Here is a 24,067-nt window from a genome sequence, read left to right as displayed (position 1 = left end):
TAAGTCCTGTCCGTGGTGCAATCTGGCTGCCGCGTCATCTACTTTTAAGTTTGATTTTGTCACGGCATATTTACCTGTCATGGCTGTCAATACACATAGGGACTTGCTAATGTGCTAAATGCTCATATAAAAATAAACAATGTGGTCTGTGGCAAACTAGCCCATTTGTATTCGAACTGTGCAGTATCGTTGCGTTACCGGGAAACTGCTGTACAAACAGGTACAGTAGTTACAATATGCTTTGGCTGGCACTCTGGATAGCTACTGTAAATACTTGGCAAAAATAAATCTGCAGTTATTGCTCACTCTTGTTTTGAAAGGTATTTGATGTGAGGGATTAATATGTTTAAAGTGTTAAAGTAATCATATTATCGTAGAACGTTCTTAAATAGATCGGGTACTGTACACATTCCTTCACAGTCGCATGGAGCCGGGCTAAGGAGAGGATCCATTGTTGTGTACTATTTATAACGTGTAAATTACGAGTTTCCGTGGACTTGAATTCCTTTATGTGCGTCATTCTTCTCACCGTAATAGCAATGAGGGCCTCTCACACAGTTACCTGTTGAATCACTCTGCGTTGGGTGATAAAGTTAGTGCGAGGGTAGTTCGCACCTCACTGTTACTTCAGAGGCCAACCATTTAATTTGCCCCATGACTATCTTTCTGGGGATTTAGTGTCCCCAGGAGCAGACTTTAATCGACAGCTTCGCACGCCAATGTACTGCTCTGTTGTTTGTGACCCGCTTCCTATCATGTAGAATTCCTGCCATTATCAGTTGTCCTTTCATCACCGGTTTTCGCACACAGGACCGTCGCTAACTGGATTTTTAGTTTGTCGTATGATTTTCTGTAAACTGTAGATGCAGTTTTGCGTGACGAGCTCAGAATGGCGGTTTCAGAGATACTGGCCTGACACCGACAGTCATGACACGCTCATAGTCACATAGGCCACTTGTTTTACCCATTCTAACATTCAATCGAACCGAATCAAACCATTTCCTTTCTACCTGCATTATCTAGTAAACCACGGCCACGTCACTCACTGCTGAATCTACCCATTTTCGTAAAGTAATTAATAAGCTGACCTAAGAGTGAATGTCTATCTCTAGTGACTACATCAGTGCACATGGATTCATTTTAGTTTCTGTTATAGACTATTGGTTTTGTGTGAGGAATAGACCTACATTTTGTTTACCATGTCTTGGTGTGTACATAACAAATACAATTATCTCAATCTGTAGAATTATCCTGCACACATGGATCAGGATTATAATTTGATTTGATAGATCTGCATTATGCAATGAATAAATAGTGTAATTCTATGTTTGTCTCACAGAAAGTATACTGTGGTTCTCTTTTATTTGTTTCACTTGTCTGAGAATGTAAACCCCGGAGACGGTAGAGTTGGCAGGATATCCTGGAAAGGTTCCCACCGGACAGGAAGGCGGTCACTCTGCTAACCTTAACTCCGTGCCCAGGACCACGGTCTGCTATGTTGCAGGCCTTTTACTGTAGCATCTTTGCTTTTAAAGCAGCCAGGCGTGTCCAGACTCTTCATGCCTTCATTAAATGCCAGCCTTAAGGGAAGTAGGCACTAACAGACTTAGGCCTATCTGATCACGTCAACTTCAGAAGCTGGGCCTAAAACTTAACGGATAGTATGTAATGAGTGTATACACAGGGTGGCGTCTAGCTCAAACATGACCTCCCCTTCCAAATCACAAGCTTGGTACTGTATAGTTTATTAGCCCTGTTTTCTCTAGCCTACAATGACACCTGTTCATGTATGTCGCTGTTGATATGTTGTAGTCAGCTACTGCTCTCCAGAGGGCTGGTTTTAAAATGTTAGGGGGATGTCCATGTAATTAATTCCAGTCCACATAACAGTCTTGAATATAACTGTGCTTAAGAAATGCATCATGCAGAAGCTAAAGGAAGGGGGCAGGAAAAGCATCTAAATTATCCTCCTCCGTTTGCTAGCTTTTCATTATTTAGTGGATTATCTTGACATGAACTGTTTTAAAATGTTATCCATCTCTGACGCATGCCTACTACAAGTGTATGTTGGTGTTGAGTTTCCCTTTTTAACACATAGCCTAATGTCTATGTGATTAGCATGATATTGTGTATGATGGCTGTATTTGGCTATATCCTGCAGATCAGTAGTCTTGTCTTTGCCTGAGTGGATTACCATCTGCTGTGTGTTAAAAACCTCTTATAGCTGTATTGGGAAATCCATGTCCAATATTGGCCAGTCAATGATGGACTGAGATATGGTTGAAAAATAAAGTGGCCCACCAAGCAGGTTTTTCCTCACAATGTTGACAACTCGGTTTTCAGTTCTCGTTAAGCTGTGTTCATACTGCTCGTCGTCCCACTGCTCGTCGTCCCACTGCTCGTCGTCCCACTGCTCGTCGTCCTACTGCTCATTGGCTGCATCTCAGTGGCCTTTTGTGACCCCCACCCCTTCAACTGCAGTGGTGTCAGGAAGAGGCCTGGCGTTTGGAGGAGTGGGATCCGTATGTGTACTTTAAAAAAGGCCTGTTCCTGATCGTCAGTGCCTGTTATATTTAACTCAATTCAGTGTGCTAATAATTAGAATGACTTGTGTGCTACATTGGGGTTGGATTGAACCTAGCATACTCTAGGAATTGGGCCCCTCCTTTAACCTGAAATCGTTCAGTAGAACACCTCTTGCTCATTTCTGGGTAGAGCTGGGATGATAAACTGAAAATAAATAGACCATACCAACCATTTTTTGAATTTTGCTGATGTTGTTCATTACTATAAATAGCCTACAAAGAAATGTGAAGTTGGAACTAAAATGTGATGTTCTGGGTGTCTGTTAATGGGGCAGTTGATGGCTACAGCCATCAAACTAGAAGCCTATTAAAGATGTTGGTGGAGTGTTATAAGCATATCATATTAAATTTTGCAGCAGTGCCGGCGGTTTATTGCCATATGGACTCGTGTCCCTTGTGTCCAACACTACTCTGGGAGTAGTCTGTTTGCATTCACCTTCATGAAAGATGTTTCCCTCGTGAGAACCCTCCTGCTCTCCCTGTTTGTTCATTTACCTCTCCTGTCTTCCGTTTATCAGTCGTCTGTCACCCCCCACCCCCGGGCTCCTACGAGTCTCTGGCTTTAATCCCACGTCTCTCCAACCCGGCCAGGCTCTGCCCATGGGTGAACAGTAATCTTTTAAGGGGGGCGCTTAGTCTTGTGGTCCTGCTGTCACTCTGCCCCGTGCCTCTGCTTCGCACGGGCCACGAAGTGTGGGAACCAACCACAGAACTCTAGGAAAACACACATTGGATTGCCGACTTCTGAATGCTATTGTAGAATTCATGATGTACCCCCTGGGCCCTCTTCAGTTGATACTGACTGAATATAATGGGTTGTTTATGTGGCGAGGTCACTAAGTGGGAGGTCCTTGTCCAATTGCTCAAGCCCAATTTTTTTACTATTTTGGAGGACAGCTCTCCATATGAGCTCAATCACAATGAAATGACATGTTAGGGTAAGGTTCATCAGGGAATTTGAGGCGCAACAGGGTGAGGGTTGTTTATTGGCTTAGCAGATGATGGCAGCTCCCTTGGGATTGATTGAGTTTATACTTCATTCCCTTAGCGAAGAGGGTGGCAAGTGTGTGAAAAGTCCCCAGAGCCGAAGACCCACCTTCCCAAGGAGAATAAGATCCATTGAGTGCTCCTTATGGCGCTTTTCCACTGCATGGTACCAGCTCAACTGTACTTGCTTTGAGAGCTTTTCCACTGCATGGTACCAGCTCAACTCTACTTGCTTTGAGAGCTTTTCCACTGCATGGTACCAGCTCAACTCTACTTGCTTTGAGAGCTTTTCCACTGCATGGTACCAGCTCAACTCTACTTGCTTTGAGAGCTTTTCCACTGCATGGTACCGGCTCAACTCTACTTGCTTTGAGAGCTTTTCCACTGCATGGTACCAGCTCAACTCTACTTGCTTTGAGAGCTTTTCCACTGCATGGTACCGGCTCACCTCTACTTGCTTTGAGAGCTTTTCCACTGCATGGTACCGGCTCAACTCTATTTGCTTTGAGAGCTTTTCCACTGCATGGTACCGGCTCACCTCAACTTGCTTTGAGAGCTTCTCCGTCGAGGTTGCAAATGAGCTGAGGCAATACCAAAAGGTTACGTGGAAACACGGAAGACATCTGATTGGACAAGAGTGACTCAAAGAGTGCAGCAAAGCAAAACAGGCTGTTCTGCTGTTAGCCTTCCAGTGTCAGAGAATGGTTTCATGAGACTAGAACGGCGTGTCTTTGCGGGTCTGTCCCAGGAGGCCTTGCATTGAAATGGGTTAATATCAGTGCCAGTGCATAGGACCAGACTCTGGTTTTTCCATAGGCTAACTGGCATTAATTGCACTGGTCAAAGTAGTAATATCAAGTAATGCCTGCGATCTTTGCAGTCTGCAATGTATTAAGACAAATGTTACTCGTTCTTCCTGGCTACTATCAGTAGTACAGTATGCTAGTATCGTGTACAGTATGCTACTCTTGAGTAATTCGGTGTGGTATTATAGCCTGCAATTAATAAGGCAATTATTTATACCTTTTAATGGGGATGGAGGGGTTGTGTAGGTTGGTTTAAATGTGTTGGTGTTAAGTGTATATTCTTAAATCTAACCGAACATCGCAGTTATGTCATTTTTCTACTGCAGGGCGATAATTCGATTCTTATACTTTTTCACTGTTATTCAAACAGAGCCTGTGACCATGTTAACCAGATTTAGTTTACTTTTGATTTGCCACTTAATGTTCAAAGCTTGTCAGTTTAAAATAAAATTGATGGCGTTCATTCAATCGATTTTTCTGTTCACTGCAGGGTTTATATTAGTTGGCAAATGCCGGCTTTTCGTTGGTATCAGGTGTACTTGTACGATATCCTCCATAGTTGTTCCTGTGTGTGTCACGTTGGAGGTGGAGTCACTGTGATGTCACTATGGGTGGGTACAGGGTACTATATTTAATGGAAAACACACCGGGCCAAGTAAAGCTGGTACTGAGCGGTGGAAAAGCTCCCAAACAAGTCGGGGCGAGTAGCGTTGAGCCACCACCATGCAGTGGAAGAGCGCCATTTATCAGGCTAAGCCATTCCTGTCAACGTTTGACTCAATACAGTATTATTATTTGTCTCAAGGAGGCATTCTAGCACCAGCTCCCTAAATTCATTCCCTCTCTTCCGATGTCTGCACCTACTGCCTTCGATCCAGCTATGAGTTGAATATCCACTTCTGTTATATTATATTCAAGTCGCTGTGTCTCTGAGCTTCAGATCTGGCAGTGCTCCTCATTAAAAAGAATCCCTTGTCCAACCAGGTCCTTTTTCACCATTCTGTTATGAGTGAAAATGACTGCTTAAAGTTGCCAATTTGGCGTTTATCTAGCTCTACAGCATTTGTTGCCAGAACCAACCAGGTTTGCGTTGAATTAATCCGGTCAAGGTTTAGATACCGGATTTCTTGTTAGACATACCCCACATGTAAGAGTCTCATTTGCAAAAAACGCTAACCCAAATTTAGTTTCTACATCCACCCCCTCCCTGTTTACAGTGTGTGTGTACATGAGTCGTTGTTGTTACCGTATGTTGTGCCTCAGGTTGTCTGACCTTGTTGACTGTCAGTTGGGCCTCTCTAACTACTGGTCTGCGGCCTGGGCTCCTCAACATGAGCCTGGCTCTGGCCTCATCTTTTATTTCTTACATTGTATGTTGTGTTGTTGTGAAAGTGTATTGGTTGGCATTTCATAGCCTTAATGAGAAAGGTGCCATATGATGTGCCCTTTTCCTGCTGTCGACCGTAGCTGAATACGGCCAGCGTGACAATAGATTGCTTTTGGTCCTCCTGCTCTTCCTGGTCTTCACCGTTTCTGCGAGTCCTAAATGGCAGTTATACTTAAACTAACCAAGTACAGGTGACTGTCTGTTTAACGTGAAACTGATTGATCTCACATTTTACTGCAGAGATGTTCTGCGTTTAGTGTTATAGATGGAAAGTTATGTTTTTGTTGCAGGGGAATGCAAACTTAATGACAGTCATTTAAATCTGGATTTAGTTAAATGTCCTTTTCAGGATTTGAAATGAATTGAAATGACCGATTACCTAATTGATACAGCTGTGTGTGTGATGGAGAGTAAAGCTGATCAGATCAGATGTTCTCCAGAATGGAGCTGATAAGTCCTGTGTTCATGCATCATATAGTCAACACAGCAGAACTCTCTGCTGTTCACTGCATCACTGCCTGTGTGCTTTGTAGTGATGAAAGAGCCATGCAGTTCCATATCAGGATATTTTTCTTATTGTATCCTTTTGACTATCCCAATGTTATTTTTGCACTAGATGGCTGTACCCACACTAGAAGGGCCTGTTTGTTTTCAATCCTTCTGTTTCATGAGTGATCAATTTCCATTGGTTTTTACTTGTCTTCAGCAGGCAAGTGATGAGACAACCTTTTAGAAATTATGCAATACATATAGAATAAACAAGCTGTTATACATATTCTATCAGCGCCTATGTCCTGTATCTTTACTGTATCTTGAGGTCCCTGGCGATTCACAGCTAATGTTTGATGTTTTGTTTTAGGCTTCAGATGTTTTCAAACAACACGTAACAACAACAACAGTGATATGAATCAGGTCAGCCCACTGTTCAGTGAAAAGCAGTTTGCCCCAGATTGTTATCAGTCTTATACCTCGTTTGCAACAGCCTGTGACGTTGATCTGATGGATGAAGTATTGTGTAATGTAGACTTTTTGAAACTCTGATGCGATTCAGTTGGATTAATTGTGTTTTCGGCGGCGGGGCAATGTGCCCTGTCCAGAAGTGTAACTGTTCGATTCACTCTGGTTGTGATTAGACTGGAAGACTAGACTGTAGCTAAGGCTAAATCATATTGAATTCCCCTGTGGAGGAAGGACACTGGAAAGATTGGATTCAAAGCTCTGTCTGGCCCCCAGAGTGCAAAGCTAATTTGAAAAAAGTAATGCTGCGTAGGCCAACAGCAGTGTTTCTGTTTTAAATGTTCTGGTTCTCCTCCCTCTGGCACAGAGCCAACAGTTCCAACCTCAGCAGCCCAGCGTCTTCTGTGCTATTCAGACCGTGCTGACTGTTCTGGCGTCTTCTGTGCTATACCGACAGTGCTGACTGTTCTGGCGTCTTCTGTGGTATACAGACCGTGCTGACTGTTCTAGCTTCTTCTGAAAAGAGTGCGGCTCGAACTGCATCCCCGTCTCACCACAGGCCCTGACGGTAATAATGTAGAACAATTACTGCACACCCTGAGCTAGTGTCAGATCTAATTCAAATCTGCCTTGAGAGACATGGCATTTGTCCTAATCTACGCCCTCTTTCCTATAGTGCTGTACTTTGACTCCATGTTCCATAGCCAATAGTTGGGGCCTACAAAGGTAATATGGCACCATTTATGACCAATCCGTGGCGAATGTTGACCACTAACCAGGCCATCGTGCTATTTCTCTGCCCGTTGATGTGGCCTGCGCCACCCCGCATACTATTTCGTAGGTCGTTTGCATGCTGTTTGGGCCAAATGAACAGCCCTGACAGGCAGCCATCTTGACTTGCATTGGCTGGCAACTCTATTACTCTATTAACAGTTCAGCTGTAGAAATGTATATAGGACAAGTTCTGTATTGTCCTTGGAGGATCTCACTAACTCTAATATCTCTCTCTTTCAGCCCAGTGTTCTGATAGTGAGCTACATAGAGTCAGCCAAGGCAGCATCCCAGTTTGGCTTCTATCAGCAGGCCGAATGGAAGCCGGATGATTCCATGATAGCAGTGGCGGTGAGTAAAGCGATGCCTTCTCTTTTGTTTGTAGTCGTTTCTCGTCTCTCCTTTCCTCTCTCGCTGTCTGTGTCTCTCTCTTGCTGTCTGTCACTCTGTTCAACCATGGTGTTGTTCGAGGATATGAATATATGTCTATTTCTGGCATCTATGTGTTTGCCCGACCACATAAGCGGAGCCTGCCTAGAAGAGCGAATGTCTCTTACTGAGTGATTTTCCCCTTGTTAAAGCGTGAGGATTTGTTTCGGGTAGAAAAACATTTTACAGGCTACAGCCCTGAGTAGCTACGTTGTAGTCCAAAATAAAACTGTTTACGGATATATTGCGACTATTTCTGGTGGATGTTCGAAGTACGCATCGGTGCATGCTATTTTGGATCAGGATGGACACATTTTGGCTTCAGTAAAGATGACACCTAACAAAATTAAGTCCCATGTAAACCCAGCAGAAAAACGGTTTCTGCGATAAAAGTTAATACCACCAATCTGTTTCAACCCTTGGAGCACAACCACGTTACCAAATATGAACCGTGCATGACTCAAAAAATGAGACTGACAAGCGCCCAGCAACAAGTGCCTCCACAAAGCAGGTGTCGATAACACAAGCATTTCCCAATGCTAAACATTATGAAAATAATTCAAGAAGATGGTAAGAAATAATGGATGCCATTTGTTACTACATCGCGGCTCCCATAGCTACAGTGGAGCGTTAAAACTCTTGACAGAAGATGCACTTATCCATCGCGACCATATCTTTCATAAGCTGTGCTATCCAACATGTACAAAACATGTCGTAAAAAGGTAGTTCAAGATGACGGTCAGTCTCCCTCTATCTGGGGCTCCATGCAAGATCTCACCTCGTGGGGCATCAATGATGATGAGGAAGGTGAGGGATCAGCCCAGAATTACACAGCAGGACCTGATCAATGACCTGAAGAGAGCTGGGACCACAGTCTCAAAGAAAACCATTAGTAACACACTAAGCCGTCATGGATTAAAATCCTGCAGCGCACACAAGGTCCCCCTGCTCAAGCCAGAGCATGTCCAGGCCTGTCTGAAGTTTGCCAATGACCATCTGGATGATCCAGAGGAGGAATGGGAGAAGGTCATGTGGTCTGATGAGAAAAAATAGAGCTTTTTGGTCTAAACGCCGCTCTGTGTTTGGAGGAAGAAGAAGGATGAGTACAACCCCAAGAACACCATCCCAACCGTGAAGCATGGAGGTGGAAACATTCTTTGGGGAAGCTTTTCTGCAAAGGTGACAGGACGACTGCACCGTATTGAGGGGAAGATGGATGGGGCCATGTATCACGAGATCTTGTCCAACAACCTCTTTCCCTGAGTAAGAGTATTGAGGATGGGTTGTGGCTGGGTCCAGCATGACAACGACCCGAAACACACAGGCAGGGCAACTAAGGAGTGGCTCCATAAGAAGCATCTCAAGGTCCTGGAGTGGCCTAGCCAGTCTCCAGACCTGAACCCAATAGAAAATCTTTGGAGGGAGCTGAAAGACCGTATTGCCCAGCGACAGTCCGAAACCTGAAGGATCTGGAGAAGGTCTGTATGGAGGAGTGGGCCAAAATCCCTGCAGCAGTGTGTGTGTGTAAACCTGGTCAAGAACTACAGGAAACGTATGATCTCTGTAATTGCAAACAAAGGTTTCTGTACCAAATATTAAGTTCTGCTTTTCTGATATATCAAATACTTATGTCATGCAATAAAATGCAAATTAATTACTTAAAAATCATACAACGTGATCTTCTGGATTTTTATTATAGGTACTCTTCACAGTTGAGTACCTATGATAAAAATTACAGACTTCTACATGCTTTGTAAGTAGGAAACACTGCCGATTTTGCAGGTTATCAAATACTTGTTCTCCCCACTGTATATTGGTAGTTATTGTATCAATGTCATTCACGAATGAAAGAAAAACAAACGTTGTTGTGCCATGAAATGAAATGGTTTTGGCAGTGTAAAGTTCATCTTCAGTCTTACTAGCAATTGCTCAATTCTTATGGCTATTCCAAGTAGTAAGTTAGTAGATACTAGTAAGCCCTAGATACTAGTAAGCCTATTACTGGCTAATAAGCTGTTAAAACGGCCAGTGGTAAAAGCCATACAGTTCATAGATGCTATTTGTGTTGGAGGTAAACTTAATAAGAAACGTTAGTCAGTTTAACACAATGCTTAATGGTTTCTAGCGATTGGGCTAATGTATAGCACCATGGTGTATTGGTTAAAAACACTGCCTCTCATGTGGGAGACCACGGTTTGAATATAGCTATGGGGAACAACGTTTATGGGCCCTTAGCTTGCCTGGTTCCTTTTCTGGTTTCTGTCAGATCATGATCTTTGTTTTGTTGAGATTTACTGGAAGGGCACAATTCTTGTAATATTGTTCCAGAATATTCAGGTGCAGGTGGAGGCCCTCTGGGGTTCGTGATAGAACCACATCTTTAGCATGTCCCTATCCCTGAATCTCTCTTGCTGTCTGTCTCTCTCTCGCTGTCTCACTGTTTCTCGCTGTCTGTCTCTGTAGTTCTCCCTCTGTTATCCTGTGCTTTACAGTATGTACATCTCTATGCAATCCTTTGTGTGTTTGAAGGGGCCCCCAGCGACAGTGGGGTTAATTTGGTTCAGCTAGGTCATTAGCGTGTGGTTGGATCCCTTCAGCCCAGCCACCCTCTAATTTCCCCTGCAGTGGAATTCCTCTGCTGCTCCAAGTCCACCGCCAAGAGTGAGCCGCACTGCGAGTAATGTGAAAATAGCCCAGCCAGCACCGCACAGTTGGCTTTGGTTTAGCACGGGAGCGTGAAAGTAGTCAAACTGCGAGTGCGAGACACAGACCTACAGTCAGTCCCCATGTGTCATCTCGAGGAAAGCACCTCCTCGAGTTGCTAGCCACGAATTCACTTCAAATGGACATACTCTTATCATGGATTCTATGCAGCGACAACGATGCATGTTGGTTATGGTTCCGGGCTATGGAAACACTGACAATGGCCCGTTCTTCTGTGAGCCCTGGAGACGAATGCCGGCTGTCCCGGCAACATCCCCGGGTTGCTCCAACTGAAACGTGCCGATATTAAGAAGTGTTGCATCTCTTCCATTCTTGAGACCGACAGCCGTTCTGTAGGAAGCGAGAAGCAACAGTGTTCCGCTCCGCCGCCGCTGCCGATCTGGCCTTGAGTTAATTTGGCTGCCATGGCAACAACATGCCTCTGTAAAAGCTGTTTTTTGCAGCGCCGGGGGAAAAACTGAGCTTTTTTAAGTAAGTAGCCGACTTTCTACCAAATACCTCTGAACGGATCTGCCCTCACGCAACAACTGCTGTCTGCCACTCATTGGGAGGAGGGGCAGAGTCAGGCAGTGCTGTTGTCGTCTTGCTACAGGTCCTGATCTTCTGCCTGCAGGCACAACTAACAGACTGTGTCCCACAGTAGTTGCTAACTATAGTTGGGATTTGATGAGTAATAAAGGATGCAGAAACCTCAGCTATTCACACACACACACACACACACACACACACACACGTGTAGGGTTTCATTCAATTTGTTTATGCAAGCATTGTTTCTCTGGCTCTGTCCCGTGTGTTTTACATCATTGTTACGAAGACTGTGAAGCTCTGTTAGTTCTAACAGAAACTCATTGGGAACATTGACTGTTCCTGGGCAAATGGGAGCTCAGGTGAGGTCATTCTAGTCTTCCTAATGGCTCTGGCCTATCAAGCTGACCTTCCTATTGGCTTTGGACTTCCAGAGCCAATAGGAGAGGAAGGACTTCCTACTACAGCAAAAAAATATGTTGAAAATAATAATCATAACGCGGTCTTGAATTGCAATTGCAATGACAAACGGATGGCCGCCAATGCCATAAATGTATAAATAAATACTGATGTGGGTGTCCGTGGGTGTCCGTGGGTGTCCGTGGATGTCCGTGGGTGTCCGTGGGTGTCCGTGGGTGTCCGTGGGTGTCCGTGGGTGTCCGTGGGTGTCCGTGGGTGTCCGTGGGTGCCTGGAACAGACTGGCAGACAAAGAGGAATGCATTGGAATAATGGGTCGCTGGGCCTTTCCTCAAATCTATTTAATTTGGTCAGAAGTCTAATCTTGTCCCGCTCAATGCTGCCAGGATAGGAGCTACATTTATGTGAGTAAAATCAAGAGATTTTATTTTTCTGTATTCCCCCTTAGGCATGTTTGCACATTTGTTTGATTTTTCAGATGGATTACTGTGAATAATTAGAAATAATCAGCCAAATATGGTTTAAAAATCATATTAAGGTTTAATAGGAAAATCTCTTTTTACTTTCTTCACCTAAATTTCTCTGCTGCGGTGCGCTTATATAACTGCTGCTAATGTTAAATCTACATGCCGTTTTCAAGAGGTTTAGTGGTTTGTCTGTCAGAGGTCAGCTGATGTTTGTCTGTCAGAGGTCAGCTGATGTTTCAGTTCTGCTAAAAGCGTCTGTCTGTGTTGTTGGCCGACACACACAATGTTACATGCTTTGACTCACTGTGTTGGTTGGGTTCCTTATTTTCATTGTGGTTCAGTTTCTAGTTCTTTCACAGCTGAATTATTTTCCACATTGATTAATAAATGGCCATGACAAAATGGGCTGATGCAGTCCTGTTGCCTATGAGACATTAATAGAGATTTGTACGAATGACTCAATATTTAGACCAATGTGAACCTCAGCGTTGCCCTACTTAGTCCAGGACACGCCACAGTCCTTGTTTTCCATTCCAGCCCATGGCACCAGCCAGTGACCCTTGCCTCTCTGTCGGCACGGCTGCTCAGAAAGAAACCTGAGCCCTGTGTTTCCATTCTATTGGCTGGACGTCGTCCCGGCAACGGAAGACAGGCGTTTCGCAGGGGCGAAGGGTAGATTTCAGGTTGATGCGGGAACCCTGTCTTGCTATATGTCACTCACGTAATGGCAACAAAGCAGTCAGGGACGAGGTTTCAGAGGCAAGGCCAAGAACGGTCTGTCAGTGCGGTCCTGAATGGCACCCCGTACCGTCCATACTGCGCTACTTTCGTCCAGGTTCCCAGTAGAATGCTGCTTAGGATGCAACCTGTCTGTTTGCCAAAATTCCCTTTTTGTTTACGAACCCCTGCTCTGAGACGTGATGCAGAGAGAAAAATCACAGGGTGAATTATAGAATTTTTTTCGCAGCATCAGACAGGCAGACAGCATGATGGAATATTAGTTCTAATGGAATCTTAGTCCTAATTGCCCCTAATCATCTTAGTCCCCTGCATGAAAACCAAATTTCATGGCATTATTGCCTGCAGCTTAGTCTGCCTTTCCAGAACTGACTTCCACTACGACGCTGTTGCCTCTGATGGATGTCTTCCCTCCAGACAGAAATGAAAGTAGCCGATGTGGTTAAAAGTCGTCTGGAATTAAATGTTTGGCCTCTTATGGCTCTTGGCTGTTCTTTTTAAGTGGAAGGTAACTGGCATGGTTAGTGTTGCCAGGCTAAGATTTCAATTCAAAGCAGGATTTTTACCTCCTGTAGTCATTTCCTGTTGTGCTTGGCTCGTTGGGCCTGACGATTTTTGCAGGCTCATTCAGATGCATTCATCAACGTGTGCATAAGCTTTTCTGAAAGTTTCAAACGGACAAGGAGAACATTGGAGAAGTGGGGGTTGGAAGCCCTGGCAAGAGCAAGGATCCAAGCCTGCATCATCCTCGTAGTGAAAATATTTATAAGCTCAGTCTGAACATTCAGTTGCAGTTCAGATAGTGTTTCCTCGTATTAGCTTGTTGTTGGTGTCAACCGACTCTCCTTCCTGTCTCTAAGTACTGTTTCTATGACCACAAATCACTGTCGGAGCATTGAGTTTCAGTTTTGGATGAGATCAACATTTCTTGGGTTTGTTTCGCCTGAATTTCTTGTCTGTGTGACTCTGTGATCACTCATTCTGTTGTGGATGCATTCATAATCTTCAAGATTAGACAATGTTTTGGGACAAGAAAGCCGTCGCTGAACCTTTTTATGATCGGATTAAGAGGTAATGACTGAAGCTTTGTTAGCCTAGTGAGGCATGATGACGCCGATCCCTATACTTCATAAAATCAATCTGAGCACAGCCGTTGTCTATCTGAAATGTCACTTACAACTCAGAATCAGTGGAAAGGTTCGGCCTATGCTTCCTGAGAAAAAATATCTGCTACACTGATGTTTAATGCTACCTTTATTTCTTTAGTCTCTTTCAATTACTCCCAATGATACAGCTAAGTTAGTTAACTATGTTAAAATTGCCATGGAGCAATTCTGCTCTTCCAAGCAGCTTATTTATTTTTCTCTCTTGTGATTAGTCTTTCATTTGTTATATTCTCAACCGTAAGGTTCATGGCCTCATTCTAAGTATTTTTATATTATGATAACACCCATAAGAGATTTTTCAGAGATAATGCTCTTTCGGAAAACATGCATGCCAATGTTGAAATAATTTGTTTGCTCTGTCTCTGTCCAGCCAAGGTAAGAAAATCCGGACGTGTAGATAATGATTCATTCATTTGTCTTTAGACAGTCTTGTATTGGACTGGCAGACTGAGGAAAGCTGACTCCAAAACCTTGTGTAGTCAATATCTGCAGACCTCATAGTTCTTTTTGTTCAGACTGCTGTGCAGTCAAGCTTTGTTTGGGTTTTCCTTCAGTCTATAACGTGAGAGATAAAAAAGGACCAACTTAAAATGTTTTGTCTGGGAACGCTGCGCCACCTTCATTCCAGAAGCACAGTGCGAGAAACTGCTGTGCTGTTACAGGATTGACCCTTCTCTCCCACGCCTCCCCCATCAGTCGTAGTCTACCACCATCTCCCCCCTCAGACATTCCCAACCTCACCCAGATCCATAGCCGTAATGAGAGTTAGTCTCAAAGGAGAAGAATAGATGTCCTGACCACCACGTCTTTCTGCCTGTGAGCACCGCGCTATGTTCTCCCGGTGGGCAAAACATTATTTCAGAGTATCCGTCTCTGTAGAAGGAAGACCACCATAGGAACACACATTAGCTAACTTGAGTTAAAACAAGTTATTCTCACTTCGTTTTGATGTAGCGATCAATATTCCTGCCATAATTTTATCCCCGGTTATATTAAGAAACAATGATGTAAGGCAAAACAGGTTTTGCTAGCAAACAGTACTATTTTGCCATGCTAGCTAGTTATTCATCCAATATTTATTTGTGACATAAATGGATCCGTTTTTAATGTGAGTTTGTTGAGATATTTTATCTGTTGCAGCCATAGAGAAACAGGGAGCAGGGACAATAGTGTTATGTAACTTCAGCTATTCTGATGAAAGTCTGAACTAATGTCTGTTTCTCTGAACCTAAATAGCTCTATTAATTAGGAGAAACAGATTAGTAGCCTACCATGGCAGAGAGGAGAGGGAAAAAGATGTGGAGATAATGGAAGAGGAATAAAGGAGAGAAGAACAAAGTAAAGAAGAGATGGAGAGGAAGGAATAGGAAACGGAGAGAATGGATGGAGGAGGGAATAGAAAGAAATGTGAGGAATAAAGGAAAGAACAGATGGGGCAAACGGAGAAGGGCATCTAGCTACTTGCATGTGCCCCTCCCTTAATGCCCCTCAACTAGGAATATTAAGTACGCCCCCCCCCCACGCTATGAAAATTTCCCAGAGGAAACATTGATCCAACCAGTGGTTTAGTTTGAAATCCAGAGCCGGACAGATGAAAATTCTGTCATTATGTTCCTGAGCAAGGCCGTTATCCCTAATTGGCCCCCAGGCTCTCATCAAGGAGCTGCAGTTTAGATGGGTGGTGTTAAATGCGGATGCCAGATCTTGTTGGGACCCTGTGTCTAAATTGATAAATATCTGCTTTCTCTTTCAATATCAGGTTTTTATAATCCAACCGCAACAAATATACAAGATAAGCATGCTAATGTAGTGTCTCACTGCAGACTATCAAGCCTTTTTTACTTCAGCCTGTGGCTTTTCATACTGATGTTTTTCTCAGAGAATCTGGAAATAAAAACCCAAGGGAACTCCCCTCAGCTATATAGTGTTTCGTTGCAGGGACACACAGTCCTGCTGGAAAACCCAAATTGGAGGAGAGCGGACCGCAGCTCCCAGGAGGCACAGCTGTGTTCCAGATGTACGACTTGTGAACGTAAACCTACCTTAGACTCAGACAAGCTAGCTCTATCTGTAATTGGAGATCTAGAACTCTCCTTTAAGTTTTGGGGAGGGGGAGAGAGAGAGAGAGTGAGGGAGGGAGGCAGGCAGGTACAGTGAAGGAAAGAATTATTCAATCCCTTGCTGATTTTGTATGTTTGCCCACCGACAGAAATGATCAGTCCATCATTTTAATGGTAGGTTTATTTGAACAATGAGAGACCGAATAACAATAAAAAAATCCAGAAAACTTGTCAAAAATGTTAGAAATGTATTTGCATTTTAATGTGTGAAATAAGTATTTGATCCACTCTCAATGAGAGAGATTTCTGGTGTCTTTTATACAAGTAACAAGCTGAGATTAGGAGCACAGTCTTAAAGGGAGTGCTCCTATTCACAGCTTGTTACCTGTATAAAAGACACCTGTCCACAGAAGCAATCAATCAATCCGATTCCAAACTTTCCACCATGGCCAAGACCAAAGAGCTGTCCAAGTTTGTCAGGGACAAGATTGTAGACCTACACAAGACCATCACCAAGCAGCTTGGTTGAGTAGGTGACAACAGTTTGTGGGATTATTTGCAAATGGAAGAAACACAAAAGAACTGTCAATCTCTCGGTCTGGGGCTCCATGCAAGATCTCACCTCGTGGAATTGCAATGATCATGAGAACAGGGAGGAATCAGCCCAGAACTACACGGGAGGATCTTGTCAATGATCTCAAGGCAGCTGGGACCATAGTCACCAAGAAGACAGGGAAAACTGAGATGTTGGCTTGTAACGTCAGACTGTGCACCGTTATCTTCTTTGTTTGATGTCAGAGTTATCTTTATTTACATGAGTCAATTTTGTACAATGGCAGACGTAGCCAAAATAGTGCTGCTTTAGTCTTGCCAAAATACTTTTTTTTTTTTTAAATCCCCATGTACATATGGACTAGCCCTAAATACTCGCACTGTATTCTCAGTGTAGAATTACTGGTGACCTATGATGGCTTGTCCTGCTCCATGTATATCTATATTTCATTTGTTTGCTTTATATATTTTTTTTAATCTTAGACACAAATCTGGTATCAAACCTTGCTGGCTCAGGCACTCAATTCAGCACCTTTTTGGTTACTGGTCAGATGCCATTTAGCAGAAAGGGTGCATTGTTTTTTTTGAATGGGTGGTCTTGGAAATTGAACCCCCCTATCCTGGTTTCAGAATTGCCCTGTTTGTCCATTAGAGCAAGTGTTTGGCTCACAAAAAATCTCCCCGGAAACATTGTACTTCAGTTGGTTCTCGTGCTTGGGTGTAGTTAGGATGGAGCCAAGGCTATGTTAGTCCTGGCGTCCACTGTAAGTGCCTGTACAATTTGAGAACGTATCACATTTGTGGTTTTCTTTTCCATACTAAACATCGCTGTCCTTCAGACTTGCCCAAGTGTGAGGTGTGCTGCAGAGCATTTATTCGGTTTACTTTTCTTTTTGTTTCCAATAGCAACACCTAGTTCTTTGATGCCCCCCTCCTCACCTTTCCAGAAGATGTCTGCAAGTTATTTAATGTTGATGAAGGTTTTTTTTTATGTCTTTGAATTGAATGTTTAAAGAACAAAGACTGGTAGGTGAAGGTATCTGGCTGCTGTGAGTGTGTCCTGGATATGAATAAAAGGCCCACCTCTTTTTACACACACACACTACTATCTACCCAGAGGGAGGAGACCACAATGCTTTGTATTTGTATGCTTTCAGAAGGCTCCTCTTCCCACCTCAGATGAAGATAAAACCCTTTGAAGGTAGTCCCTGTCAAATGTCACACATTTTTCTGCTTTCCCCTGTAACACTCAGCAGTAAAGCATCAGAGTTCAGACACTTTGAGTGGGGTCCCCCACAAGCGTAATTTCCAGCTTTTAGGGGAATCTGAGATTGTGAGGCATAATTCGCCTTTTGGACGTTAATACCACTGCCAAACCTTTCCATATCCACAATTTCCAGTCCTTTCTTAATATGATTCACAAATTAGTCGGATAGTGCCTCTATCTAGAAAATGACAATTTAACAAAATGTTGCAATGACCTGAATGAATGTATCGCACCAACAAAGTTTGCGATGAGTGGAAAACGTGCGCCTTGCCTTAGCTGTTAAAATATTAGCGGTTGCTTTAGGAAACTGGGCTAGACAGTTGGCTAACTTTCTTGTTGTATTTCATATTTATTTTGATGGACTGAAGTTTGATTTTAATAAAATAAAACATTAATATAAGCACTGATTAATAAATCAACCTTTTTTAAGCTGGTACCAAGCTTAATCATACTATTCCCAATTCTATAATCGGCTTCAGGTATTTGAGAAATAGTGAAATGGTGTTATTAGGAATCTCAATTTTGACATACAAAGACCCTAACTGAGATCAATACAGTATTTTCTGGACCTACAATGAGCTGCATTTATTTTGTTTGATGAGCGTTATGACAGGTAGCATGCTAGCTATTGATATAGCTGAGCCAGGCAGTTAAATCTTATCTTAAACAAAAGGGAAAAGGGTTAGGGATGTCACCAACCAGTGCAACCCACAATGGTATTGATGTTACATTAATAGCTGACTAGGTGCTGTTGCATAGTTAGTAACTACCTTAGCTAGCTGGCATGGGTTTTTACAAATTAGCAGTTGCCTTCTGCACTGTACACATCTTCAGAAATGAGTTGTTAATAAGAAAACATGCTTATAGACAGGCAGACTGATATTTGGTACTTTGGATCTGTTTTTGGTACTTCGGACTGTATGTTTATTAGTTGATTAAGCCATTTGTTTGTGTGTAGCCCAATGCCCATCTAAATGCCATACAGTGCTTTTCTTAGGTAGTAAATGGAAGTTTGCAGAATATTCAGCTGACGAGGAGACTTAGTCTGTGTCTCTGTTGTTTGTGAATATGTGCACACCTGCACACTTGTGAGTCTGATAGATTGTCGGCTATCCTGTCACCCAGGCAACTGAATCCAAAGCATATTTGATGTGCTAAATTGTATCATTGGGTATCTCAATTTTGACACTTAAATCCATAGCCACAGTGTTTTCATGTCAGCTAGGCTTGCTGTCATGGGTTTTTACAAATTAGCAGTTGCTTCAATGTGCACATCTTATCAAATGAGTTGTTTACAAGAAAATATTCTGGCAGACTAATATTTGATACTTTTGGGGCAGTAGGTTTATTAAGCACACCATTGGTCAGGGGGAGTTAGCAAAGATGTTTAGGATGTTATTTATGAAATATCTTAGAAGTTAGCTTGATAGCTAAATATGTAAATAACAGGAAGCGTTACTGCTCATGTGTCAACAATACAGATTGAGTGACACATTGTATTCACACACCAGTGAACCAGGGTAGGTATCTGAGGAAAGTGTCCTATGGACAATTTAGATGTTCACCTAGATTTGTTTACATTAGATTTGTTTTATGGCCAACGCAGATTGTGCAAAAATGTTATTAGCATGAACCTATTGTAGTAGAAGTTGGCAAAAGGGAGTCACAGCAGGGTATTTCCTCAGTATGAAAGGCGTCAGTATGCGTGAGAAATGTCAAGAAGGAAACTTCACTGGGTAGTTTCATGATGTTCAAATTCTCAACTTCCCCACAGGCAATAATGTGATACAGTAACAGTGTTTAACTATTGGCATACAGCTGGCAGAAGGTGCTGCTGGGGATGGTGGTGGGGGGGGGGGTAGCTTTGGAATGTGAGACGTGTCTACTGTTGTGACTACAAATATTGCAGTTGTGGAGATGTTGGCGCTAATTTACCATGTAAATACATTGCGTTAATTGAAAATCTTACCCAGTTTCAGTTCTAACAATGAAACACTACTACAGATATACCTTTTAACGGCTAGTAATTGATCAGATATGCATAGTGTAATATAATTTGAAAATGTTGAGCTATTTGGGAATGACGTTATCTTGTGGCATGGGTTGGTACACCGGTTTTGGCCACTCCCTGCTCAGCATGTACTGCTGGAGTGTGGGTTTGAATATGGCCTCCTGCTCTTTAACATTTTCACCTTTCCTGTCCAGTAACAGATAAGAAAAAATGCTGAAAATGTATATAACAGAATAGGCTTTTGTTAATACAGAATATAAAATATGGATGTAGGCTTGCAATTGCAAAATGCCCTTTAAGTGACAACAACTGGATGGGCAGATGCTGCTTGGCATTTCAGTTCCGCCTGTCTGAACAATGTATTCTGTGCATCTTGTCACGGTGATAAAAGAACAGAACGGAATGCAAGGCTGAGTGTCAGTTCTATTTTTTTCCCCCAGTGCGCCAATGAAATAAGTTGCTTACAAAGAAATACCATTGTTTTGTTTGAGTTACTGTCATGTCCATGGTAGTGGTTCAGTGGCTGGCTGCTACTGTAAGAAGTGGAGAGTTTAAGTACAACCTTGTGGTTTTCAAGATAAGGTTCATCATAGGTTCTGCTGTCCATTGTAACCATGGAAAATCCCTGCAGTAGTATCTCTCCTTTTTTTTAAGGTCTTCAGTAGGAGTTGGGTTTTTTGTTTATTTAGGTGTGTTAATTCTAATAACACTGACAGTCAGATGAAGTGACTTATCTTAAGTTTTCAAGTATCCAAAACATTGCTGCGTGTTTTGGAATGAAGAAGTGAGTAGATTTAAAACTTCCCACATGGATTTTTTTTTTTTTTTGAATGAACCCGAGTTGGCTTAGTTCATGCAGAGAGTCTTCCTTAGCTCAGCTGCAATGTTCACTGGTGTGCTCAGATGTGCCTGGAATTCACTGCATGAGGAAATTGTTGCATTATAATAACTAGGGCATCTCCAATGGAGGAGCCTGCTGTGAGAGCTGTATGTAGCCCAGTTCCCCTCTGAATGCCATTCAGTGCTTTTCTTCAGTAGTAAATGGAAGTACGCAGAATATGCATGTGACAAGAGACACAGTTAGCCTGAGTTTGCCTGTCGTGTGTATGACCGCACATGTTTAATAAATGTTTTCCCTTCTCCTCTCCTGTCTGATACTTGTTCAGTCAGGGGACTTAAAAGGAACTGTTCAGAACTCTGTGTTCAGCATGTGTCAATGCATTCAAATATGTGATAGGAAATAGGCTTAATAGAACAGAGTCTGATAGTCTGTCAGATCTTTTGTCGGCTCTCCTGTCACCCAGGCAACAGAGTCCATCCCTGTTGTAAAGAAACTCCTCATTGTGAAGGAGTCATGAGGGAGTTCTGGCAGTCTTTCCTCAGAATCCTAGCAGTGTATAGATTTAGTTCACCCACTGCTCCATATCCAACACAGTCCTTCCGCCCTCCCTGATCTGACATAATCTCCGTTATATATTAAGCTACAGCTGCCAACAGAGGTCTGCCTTAGAGGTGAACATCTTGTGGAGTCAGGCAGATTAACTATGCAAGGAGAGGTCTGGCTCGGTCCCACTTGCATAATTTTTTTGAACTGCAAAACCATTCCTCGAAAATTAAATGTTCCCGCCTTGGTTTAGTTAGACTTTTCAGGCTGTTTGGCCTGCAGCAGTTGACTGTCGATTCCGATACAGTTCCACCCTATTCCAAAATGAAAGCCATTTGCATGTTTTCCAATTTGAAAGGATATAATTTCAGTGTACATCTACACTGAAGTGCCAGAAAAATGGGTGCAGACGAGCCCATACAAAATACACAGCAACACCACCTATGCATGTCATTGGTTGCATCTGCCAGTGCATATATAAAGCAATAGACATTTGTAGAAGCATCTAGAGCTGTTTCCGCCCTGTGAATGTCAAGTTATCACGATTTAAGTGATTTTTCTACACAGTTTAATAGTTAGAGCTCATGAGATGGGTCATAGCATTTCATAGGTAGAGGAGAAGTTTGGATTTTCACATACAAGGGTGTACTGTGAATAAAAAATTCTAGCAAAACATCTAACTTACGACAGCAGTGTGTCCGTAAAAAGACATTGGGAGAACGTGGCCAGCATCAGCTGGCAAGAATGGTTTCACACGGTAGGCGTGTAACACTGCCTCACATGGCATCTGAATTCAATACTGGGCCCTCCACTAACATCAGCGTGAGGACTGTGCAGCGTTCCCTCCGGGATGGGGGCTTTAGGAGCCGACGCCCAACTCCAGTACCCCTGATGAATACTGGACACACAGCGATGCGCCTCGCCTGGGCTCGGGAACACCGCCACTGGACACACACCGATGCGCCTCGCCTGGGCTCGGGAACACCGCCACTGGACACACACCGATGCGCCTCGCCTGGGCTCGGGAACACCGCCACTGGACACACACCGATGCGCCTCGCCTGGGCTCGGGAACACCGCCACTGGACACACAGCGATGCGCCTCGCCTGGGCTCGGGAACACCGCCACTGGACACTTGATGACTGGAATCGAGTAGCCTGGTCTGACGAGTCGCATTTTCAACTGTTTCGGGCCGATGGAAGGATCCGTGTGTAGAGAGAACCCCATTAAGCCATGGAACCCGCATGTCACAAGGGCATTGTACGGGCTGGTGGTGGCTCCTAAATTGTATGGGGTTTGTTTAGCTGGCATTCAATGGGACCCCTGGTACATCTACAAACAACTCTGACAGGTGAACTCTGTGTGCATCCTTTCTGACGTTACACCCATTCATGTCCTATGTTCATTCTGATGGGTTTGGCCTCTTCCAACAAGGCAATGCTCCACCAACTCTAGACACTGCAAATTATGGGTAGAGGAACACACATCTGAGTATGGAGTCTTGCCATTCCCACCTAAGTCCCCGGATCTCAACGTTATCTAATACTTCTGGGATGCCATGCAACATGCTGTAGAACACACTGATATCCTACACCTTGGAATACAACATCATTGTGGACAATGAAAGTGTTAGACTGGTGTACCAGTTTTTCTGGCACTTCAGTGTATATTGAATGGAATTGGAATAGAATTGACCCCATCTATGATAAAGCTACTGTCAATAGAATGATCCAGAGTCAAACCAGGTTTAAACTGCACTGTTTGGGTCAGTCATGTGCACTCCATACTTGCTGGAACTGTCAATATGAAAAGCTCCATGCCAGCACAGTATGGTTAAGGCTGTCACTATAGTGTAAAAAGGGCACAAATCCCCCTGTAGCTTGACTCTCTCCCAGCCAGCTCCCAGTCACTGAGGCAGCATGTGTTTGTCTGTCATTGGAATGAGGTCGGAGCGTGAACTCTGAGAAAGTTCAGGCTGTGTGCTTCCAAAATACCCGCGCCCCCCCGGGTTTTGCAATCTTTCTTTCATGCCTTTTGCCACACTTTCCTGCCAGTATTGGTCACACCACTCTGTTCAATATCTCTCCTATTTCTCTGGCTTTGGCTCTGCCACACAACGACTTTGGTTCAAAGCAGCATGGACTCATTTATTGTTGTTTTTGACAGTGATATTTTATAGCTATTTATGCATATATACATAAGTATTCTAGTTTTTGTTTCATAAGGGCTTCCTGTTCTAGCATTTTTAGCATCACTAAATCCAACCAGGAATTGATGGAAATGCCATGTTTAATTATGGGACTAGCTAATCTTCCTGAGCTCTGTATCATGTCTCCATAGAAACTGCCATGTAATTCTATTTAGTCTTGTCTCTCTTTGGGTTATTCTTCCTTGGATGCCTGACATTCAATCAATATATCAATCAATATCAGTCAGTCATGTTTTTTATGCAGTCCTTTTCAGCCCAATGAGGGCTGTGAATGAGAGCTGTCAACAGTTTGAACTGTTTTAGTTTGCTTGTGGGTTTCTATCATACACGTTAAAAGAGAATGTCCATCCGGATCGAAGACCATGATTCTCATCGGGACCTGTGCTGCTGGTTTTCATTCTAGCACATTCAAACCTAGGACACCAAGTGAACGCAGTGAGAACCACAGGTCTAGCATGACTGGTGCTTCTGAAATAGTTAAGAACCAATGTATTGGCTGAGCCTGGTGGCTGCTTCAGCTTCTTCGACCTTAATGTCTTTAGCAGAACCAAGTTTGGCTCCAGAAGCCGTTTCCTCTCTGGTATTATTGCCAGAGTACTTGTTGTTCCAACCCGTGTGAATGA

General features: G+C 43.3%; 1 protein-coding gene across 1 annotated transcript in view; it reads left to right on the top strand.

The window, feature by feature from the left end:
* Positions 1–24,067, top strand: part of ric1 (RIC1 homolog, RAB6A GEF complex partner 1) — a 46,444-nt gene that overhangs the window by 717 nt on the left and 21,660 nt on the right. Inside the window, exon 2 of the mRNA XM_029125089.2 lies at positions 7,737–7,844. Within this exon, the coding sequence (XP_028980922.2) occupies positions 7,737–7,844 (108 nt within the window). The remainder of the gene's footprint in view (positions 1–7,736; positions 7,845–24,067) is intronic.

This window comes from Esox lucius, chromosome 14 (assembly GCF_011004845.1).
Source record: "Esox lucius isolate fEsoLuc1 chromosome 14, fEsoLuc1.pri, whole genome shotgun sequence".
In the NCBI taxonomy this organism is placed as follows: domain Eukaryota; kingdom Metazoa; phylum Chordata; class Actinopteri; order Esociformes; family Esocidae; genus Esox; species Esox lucius.
This window is presented reverse-complemented; position numbering and strand designations above follow the sequence as displayed.